At 45.7% G+C, this 8,892-nt stretch overlaps 1 protein-coding gene across 2 annotated transcripts in view; it reads left to right on the plus strand.

The window, feature by feature from the left end:
- Positions 1-4,999, plus strand: part of SLC41A1 (solute carrier family 41 member 1) — a 31,544-nt gene extending 26,545 nt beyond the window's left edge. For both annotated transcript variants that reach the window (XM_034767157.1, XM_034767158.1), the window contains exon 11: positions 2,367-4,999. In XM_034767157.1, the coding sequence (XP_034623048.1) occupies positions 2,367-2,552 (186 nt within the window). In that variant the 3' untranslated portion in view covers positions 2,553-4,999. The remainder of the gene's footprint in view (positions 1-2,366) is intronic.
- Positions 5,000-8,892: the final 3,893 nt, after the last annotated feature.

Raw genomic sequence — 8,892 nt, forward strand, 5'->3', positions numbered from 1 at the left:
TGTAGACAGACCTCAGAAGTGGGATGGAGTGAGGCACTTTCTCCTCAGTAAGGGGAATCTGCATGGTGCAGAGCTATAAGTACAGATGATGTGATTCTTGCACCTGGGACGGATACAAAATATCCCTTTATTATTTGCATTTAGCATAATGCCTGCTAGCCCCAGTCATGGTCCAGGACCCCATTGTGCTAGGCGCTGTATAGCCGCAGCACAAAGATTATCCCTATTTCAGGGAGCTTACACAAAATACCCCTTCCCTTGACTAGAGAGAGAGAGCGCGCATGAAATGGGCATCTCCTGGCCCTGATCTAGCGCTCCTCCTGCATCCCAAATGCCCCTCAGAGAACAGAGATGTTTGGGATGCGCGCAGTGTGCTCCTTGCTGTTCCGAACACTCCACTGCACACACAGCTCTCCCTCGGGAGGGGGCGAGATCAAGCCACATGTGACAGACGCCGGTCACCTCACTTAACGCGTGACTGGGAGGCATTTGGATACTACGGTGCTGCAGGCGGCAAAAGAACCTTTGTAGCTGGAACAGTCAGGTGGGGCTGGCTGGTTCAGGGTGCCTCTCTCTATCCTCGTCTGTTATTACATTCCTCCCTACAGCGCCTTCCCTGCAGGGAACCCACTATCTCGCAAATGATTGTCACAGGAGTAGAATTAAAATTCCCATAGAACAGAGCAGCACATCGTAAACTGAGGTGCTTCTGTCTGCTTCGGCGACCCTGCGAAGATGAGTGCGTTAGACTCCCTTCCGTGCTCAGGGCACCCATTCTGCTTACCTGCTGCTTTCCGTAGCTTTGCAGCCTACACTCGGCTTTTAAAATCCTCAGGGAGCAGGAAACTCGCTTCCTTGGCTGTAAAGAGCTGTGAGCGCCTCGTGGGGCTGTAGCAGTGTTCAAACGGCTTGGCAGAGAAAACAGGATGTGAAGTGCGCAGTGTCTCCTGTGGCTCGTAGGGCTCTTCCTCCTTTCCCTGGGCCTTTCCCACATGGGAGAAATCTGGCTGGGCTGCCAGCGTTGGGCCCCTAAGCGATTCTGTGTAAAATAACGATCAGTGCTTGAGGTGAGGAGTGTGCACTCAGGGATGTAAGGGGGGATTTTTGGCATTTCGGGAAACTCAGGCAGCCAATATATCCCTCCCCTCCTACACAGGCAGACAGAGGGGAGACTGTGGCCAAGGAGTTATCCTACTAAACACAGCCACCTCCTGGTGCTTGTGGAAGTTGTTGCTGGTTTTAGCATCCCCCTAAAATCAACAACCGAGCTGAGCTCCAGGAAATGAGTCAGAGCATCCACAAGAAAGAGAAACAGAGCGGGCTAGACAAGGCAGCTAGTCTAAGTCACGAGCCCCTGGTGTGTGCTGGACACATGAAGGGAAGTCCTTTAGCAACCACTTTCTAAAGTCTCTGGTGCTCTTCCCCCTGCAGAAAGTGAGGTGCATTGTGGGAAGCTACAGGCCTGCGAGCAAAGTGGGGGCTCATGGGCAACTAAATGGATTGTAGTGAAGGAGAGGGCCTTGGCCTAATCCTTCCAGCCCTCACTCCGGTCACAAGTTGATGGCTTTAAATGTCTGTACCTGATCTGCTAGATGCATTTGTGAGCATTTCTCCTGGCTTTGCTGAGGACTCAGTGTGAACCACTGACTTGGGATACCCTGAGTGTTGTCCTAGAGCAAAAGTGAGATCGTGACCGTCTGGGGATTCATGTCACTGCTCAGAGACGCTGTCCTGCCCCCAGGAAGCCACGACTCTGCTGCTCCAACTCTGCTCCCCCTTCGCTGGGCTTTCTGCTCACCTCTGAGGCACCCTGGTGTGATTGGATCCTGCCTCTACTTCCTGGCTCTGTGTCCACTTGCTCCTTTTTTCGGTTAGAGTTGTGACCTGAGCTGCAAAACTTGGATCTGGGTCAGAGCCTCCTCATTTTGGAGGCTTTCAGCCCACATGCAGTGAACTCTCTCGTACACCTAAAATAAACTGATGGTGATGCACTGGGCATAGAGCAGTAAGGGGAGGTTTTCAAAGGCACATAGGGGAATTAAAAACCCAGCTCGCATCTTCTTGTGCCCCCTAAATGCTCACTGGCAGGCATGCCCCTCTCCGCCCACAATCTGAAATGTACCCACCATCAAATCTTTGGTTTTGCCTTGCTTGAGGATGTTCCTCTTAACAATAAGACCCATCTCTTACTCCTCTAAACTATTCCTTAGGCTTGAATGGGATTAATAGGGGCTCGCACTTCAATCAGGCTGAATTGCAGGTGCCTGAATATAGAGGAACTTGGGAAGCTTTGTCCTGGGGGAGAAAGGGGCGTGAAAGTCTGGATTAGTAGCTAATATGGCTCTTTCCTCTTGTCTGTTTTCCAGGTTCTCATTCTACTCTACATTGCCGACTGGATGGTGCATTGGATGTGGGGTAGGGGCCTGGATCCCGACAACTTTTCCATCCCTTACTTGACGGCACTGGGTGACCTGCTTGGGACAGGTCTCTTGGCTCTCAGTTTCCACGTTCTCTGGCTCATCGGTGACCGGGACACGGACGTGGGAGACTAGCTATCCCCTTCTTTCCTCCTTCCCTTCCTTCTGTCTCTCTTGGGACTTCAGCTTTGATCCTGGATTCTCATTATTTTCAATGGGAATTTTATGTGGTTTATATTTCAAGCCCAGTTTGTACAGAAAAATCTAGTTTTAGAAAGGACAAAAAAAAGTGTAAGAGACAATCACCAAGTGCAATTTTATAGCAGTAGCATCTGAACCAAGGTTCTATTGGAAATGTTGATTGAGTAGTCGGATCATAAAGGAAACCCGCACCCGTCACTAGAGGTGAAGCATCACTCTTTTGGTTCATAAGCATTCAATGTTCAAGATACAATTGAGGTTTGTTTTTAATTATAAACTGAACAGGCACCTCCCAGGAGGGAACACTCTATAAATTAGGATTTGGGACATCCCCAGATCCTCCCCCAAAGCCCCACTTTATGCCTGGATTCTAAATCAAAGAAGATTCTGGTTAGAGAACTAGCTTGAGTGGGCCAGAAAGAGGCCTTTTAAACATCCACTCCCACCCCCAGATGCTTATAAGGAGCGCTCACCCGGTTTATTTGAGGCTTTAAAACATAACCCTAAAGTTGCTGGATTTTTAATTGTATGTAGGGCTTTAGTTTGCCCCTTAAAAAGTCTGAAATGCATTCCTCTTTCCAGAACACACACACACCCTGCACTCTTGTAGTAGCTCTTATTTTCTGATACTGGGTCAACTTTTGTGTCTCTCCCACAAGCTCCTTAAAACAATGCTGTTTTTCTCCTTTTTGGCTTTTCCCAGAGAGCTGGGTATTACGTGCAACAAGTGCGAAGTGATACTCAATGTGTTGTGTAGATTTTGACTTTCTTCGCCCTAAGTGAGGCTCAGTTTCAGGGGGTGATGGTTGCTGCTCAATATATTGGCACTCTACCACAGCCACATAAGTATGGCAGTCCTGACTCTCTTGGGAGGGAGTGGTTTGCTTGGAAGACCACCCCACCTTGTCCTTACCGTGGGCCAAACAAGACCGCAACAGGCCAGCCAAGTGTATCTGTCATGACCAGCAATTGACCCATGCTGCAAAATTCCAGTCTGGAATTGGCTCAGAGCTTTCCCTGCAGTTCAGTGCTAGAGACCTGGTTTAAGGCCAGGCATCAGGACAGGCTCCAGGGTTTTTGCCGCCCCAAGCGGCGTGGGGGGGGAAAAGCCATGACCGCAATTGCGATCAGCAGCACTCTGGCGGCAGCTCCACCGCGCCACTTTCTTCTTCAGCGGGAATTCAGCGGCAGGTGCTTCCCTCCCAGAGGGACCCGCTGCCGAACAGCCCGACGTGACGTGCCGCCCCTTCCCCTTGGCCGCCCCGAGCACCTGCTTGCTGGGCTGGTGCCTGGAGCCGGCTCTGCCAGGCATGTTGACAGGTTTGAAACTAAAAGGGAAGTTCCATCATGGACTGTTGGGGAAACTATACCAAAAAATACAGGAACCTATATAGGTGTCTAAACCAAACCACGTTTAGTGTCTTGCATGTCAAAAAGATAAGAGCTGAGGGACCACTGTCTAAAGGTACTTGTAGAAGAATCGTTTCCTGTTTCACACTGAGGGATGCCTCTTTTTTATGGTCTTAACTGTACAGGGTATTTGGGAGACCTGGCTTACATGAAGACTGCCTTAAGTCACAGAATTGCAGTTCTTAATAGAGTGCTGTCTCGCAGACCCTGCGCTAGTAGGGAGTGTGTTTCCAGAGGGCTTTCATTTCTAGGTTAGAAAGCCTCGGAACTGCTCTCTTCAAATGTCACTTGTGAATTTCAGAGCTACAATCGCATCTCTTCACCCCAGCGACTTCTCACTAATCTAACTTGTGCAGGGCATCTGTTGAAATTTTGCTGCACTGAAGTCTCAATTCCTTCGAGATCTTCTCCTGCACCTCAGCGTTAACAGACACAAAAAACTGTTCACTTGCTTCCATGCCCAGTATTGAGAGATGCATTTGAGATTTCCCGTCCCTAACACTTGAGCTTTTAGTAGACCCACTCCTACTATTTTACATGCCTCATCAGTTCCCTAACTAAAGACTCGTGCCAGTGAAAGAGAGAAACCCTCCATGATCTCCACTGAAAAACTGAGGGAGGTAGAGGTGATTGTTTTAAGAGCCATAGTTCTACTTGGGTGAGGTACCTACATTTTTACCAGGTTGAGGGAAGGGAGGGTGGGCAGGGAGGGTAAGAACTTAATTTACATTTAAATTTAAAAAAGCTTTGAAGGAAAACTTTATTTTTTTTTTTTTTAGTTTTCACCAGTTGAACGCGAATGCATGTGTACTTTAGATCTGGCTGCAAATGAAGAGAATATTGGGTTCCTCTTTGTATGAAAATTTAAAAAAGACTGTCTTAAATATTTATAGTTGTATAACTGAATTGACAAATGTCAACTTATCTGATTTTTAAATTATATTTGGTAAAATAAAGATGGCATTTATTTATGTGGATTGTGGCCTACTTTTTTTTCCCTTCAAGCCATAATTTGTGAACACTGCTCACCCTATTAGTTGAAAATTGTCCTCCTGAACTAGGAAGCTCTGCGCTTTCAGCTAAGGGGCCTGATTTTGTTTGCACCGCTACTAATTCTACCCTGATGTATCTTTTTAAAAAAAATTTTTCAGTGGAGATATTGACACTTTTCTGTAAACGGAGTGAGAGAGAAATCTAGTTCATAGGCTATCGCTAGCCAAGGTCACAGGTCTGATGCTGACATGTACACTCTTGTCTGATAAGGAATTGGCCATTGAATATCACTAGTATATGCTCTCATGCAGCATAAAACTAGACTAGATCCCCTTTCGTATGAATTGGTTGTGAGGCAAATTAGTGCAGCTGTGGGAAAGCACCTCAATCACCGAGAAAGCACCCTCCATAGCGATATAAGCTTTGCGTACTGGATTGGGCACAGACAAAATCCCTGAAAGTTGGGAAAAGGGAAATGTAAGATGAATATTGAGGAAGATTTCCCCTGCGCGGGAGACTTTTTAGAGTGGTTTAGTCTCCCAAGTGAAGTGGTGGGAATCCCATTGTCTGAGGCACTTAAAACCAGACTCCATCCTAGAAAATTCAGGGAACATCTTTGTGTTGGTAGGGAACTGAACAGGATGGTCCAGTCTTAACACTTCATCCTATGAAAGTCTCCAAAGAGACTGAATCACAAACTGGGCTATGCTCCTTTACTTTGACAAGAGTATTGGAAATTTAAAATTAAATACTTCATAGTGCTGTGGCCTAGCCATGTAAAAGTCCTTAATGTGATACAAGGCTTCCCCGCAGCACTGGCTCAGCTGAGGAGAGGAAAGGCGAGGTTACATATAGACAACTTGGATCTGCAGGCTAGCAGAGGGAGGACTGGGGAAATTGTCTTGCAGTTTCTATAGCAGAGTCCATCCTGGAAGATCCCAAAGAATTTACACCATTACTTCACATTGTTACCACAGGGCTGAAGGAAGATGCCAAACCAGCACACACAGGGCATCTTGGGATGCCAGGACAAGCCCCTACTCTTACAGATCATGCCAAGATGCTCTCTAATAGTTATGTAATGCAGACAGAAGGCCGACTGAAAGTCCCCCACAGGACTAGATCCTACAGGCTGATGATGTCCTTGAGGAAGGGAGCTGCCTGGACCCTGCTGGAGCAAGGTCCCATACTGTCAACAGTCTGGATCCCTACCCCTATTTCGGAAGGGAGAAGCATGCAGCTGTCCCTGCTTGCATCGGAGAGAGACATAACTGGTTGAAATATTTCCATCTTTTAAATAGAAACGGCTTCCCAACAAAATGGGAACTTACACACACACACACACAATCCCACTTTTTAAAATTGTGGAAAAAAAATTTGGGTGAAGGGGGGGTATTCTCCTTCTGGAGAGCGTATGTGCAAGACAGCTTGCCAATCAGCTTTAAGGATAACCTTTTGATTCAAGGATTATAAACTTGAACAAGGAAGCGCTGGCAGCTTAGCCACTTGGCTATCCCTGTGGCAAGGTCATTCAGTGGATGGCCAGGAAGCTGATGTCTGTTCTCAGTAGATTTCAAAAGGCAGGAGTTCACGCGGTTGGTCAAAGTTGCTCTCTTGTCCTTGTTTATGCTAAGGGGTTTGCATGAGTGGCTTATTCATGCGGCACATCTGGCTTAATAATTGATTTGGAACATGGTACATTGTCTGAATTAATAACATCTTGCCTAGTACATTGTGCTTTAATGTATGTCAAGTCCAGCAGCCACTTGATTAAAGATCTTTCTCTGGGCTCATCTTGGCTCTCGCTATAGCTTTCTAGCAACTCAGTGTTGTAACGATCAATGGAATATATGTAAAAATGTGTATGCAGAGCAAGCCACACGTGTTCCATGAAAAAGGTATATTGCAGCCCACCAGCCTCTACCCATCCCAGCCATAGCCCTGCGTTCAGATGGCTTCCTGTAAATTCAGTGTGAGTTCTAGGCGGAGAATGCCATTGTTTTTTCAGCCACATGATGTGCGTCAGAACCCTTTGCTGTTTTTGTAATCGCAATCTCTGATGGCAGGGCATCTCTATTAACATGTATCTCCTCTTCTCCCATAATCTGTTTGTCAAGGTCTATGCCAGCTAAGGATGCTCGAGCCCATGCACAGTGAATGCTAAGCAACCTCCCAGACCCGCTGGTACTGGAGCCCACAACCAGTTCCCTACAGCTGCAGCCTTTTTCCTTTTTTTTTTTTTTTTTTTTTTAAGACCATGGACCATTTCTTATCCTGTATGGATGTGCTTTTTGACTGCTTGTCCGAGCAAGGGTCACCTTGTGTTTTCTGAAACCAACCCTAGCTGTCTCACTGCATTAAGGACAAGTGAAAACCAGTGAGACTTCATTTACTCCCAAAGTCTCTCTTATCTGAATCTATATCCTGCTGCGTAACTTGTCATTCTGAGTTCTGATTCTCCCGTGTGTGTGTGTGTGTGTGTGTGAGAGAGAGAGAGAGAAATGTATACATTTTACAGAAAAAGCAGAAGCAGACATTTGCAGGTGCGAAGTAACTTTTTGTTTTGCAAAGTCCCCTTTAACTGGAAGTACCCATCACTCTGCTTCCTCTAACAAACAACCCAATATGAATAAAAACCAAAGGGGTCTCTTGCCACTGTCTATTTATTCACTGGAATGTGTGGGAAGATTTCTTAATGGCTGTTTTTTCAGACAGAACCTTGCTTTTGGTCCTTTTCGCCAACCCTGAGTGTTAAAAAAAAAAAAATCCTGGGTGAAATTCTGCCCTTGAGTCAGACTCTTAAAAATCATGATTTTTTTTTCTAATGTTGAGTTATTTTTAGTTGCCTTCTTGTTTTTCAGCCATTAGGGCATTTTCTAATTTTTCTATACAACTGCAAGGGCTACAACTTAAATTTCATTTTTTTTAAAGTGAGATCCTGTGATCACAAGACTCCAGAAGCTGGGACCAGATATCACAAGAGCTGGCAATACGGCAAGCTGCTTACATCTTGCACATGCCAACTGGTCTCACTCTCCTCGGTGTTGTTCCTAGTGAATGTAACGTTAGAACAGGTGGTCTGATACCCGATTGGAAGCTGGATGGAGCCAGGCCTGAGACGTGGGAGCAAAACCTACAAACTTGCTAGGTTCTTTCTTCTTTACGACAAAATTTTAACATATCAAAATTCCTTTATCCCTGACCAGATTCTAGGAGAACTTTTGTCATGATTATTTCTTCAATCCATCCTTTGTGTTTAATCATTATTTAACAGTTAGAGTGTGATAGTGTCTATAGGTCTCAACCATGGGAGTACCTCACTGTGTAATAGAAACATGATGAAAAACAGTCCCTGTTCCAAACAGCATAGAATTGCAGTTTATATTTAATCCTAGTTAACGCTGAAATTCCTGGTCTGTGCCAAGTTGAGACTTTGTAGCCAGGATCAAATACAGTTCCTCCTGCTTTAAATGCACAAGCCCTTACCACCTGAGTTGAAGGAGAATCTCCATTAGCTCTTAGCACTATAGGGGCTATGACTGAATTCTACCCAGCATAAGGGCCGTGGCAGCAGTTCATTACAATATGTGCTTATATAGTATCTTTCTTCTGATATTTCCATATCTTTTGTAGCTCTTAATTAAACCTCACTTCATCCCCTTGAAGTCAGTAAGCAATGTGCTTATTGAGCGCTGTCTGTGTACTCAGGTGCGTACACGCGTAGAGGTTACTATGTCTTTGAAGAGCTCACAGTATTTACTGCCAACTGGATATGGCAAATACAATTCAGACATGTGATACATGGGCTGAAGATATCATTTTACAGGAGCGCATTAATTAATAGAAATGACCAAAAAATATGGGAAAGAAA

This window comes from Trachemys scripta, chromosome 4 (assembly GCF_013100865.1).
Source record: "Trachemys scripta elegans isolate TJP31775 chromosome 4, CAS_Tse_1.0, whole genome shotgun sequence".
Taxonomy (NCBI): Eukaryota; Metazoa; Chordata; order Testudines; family Emydidae; genus Trachemys; species Trachemys scripta.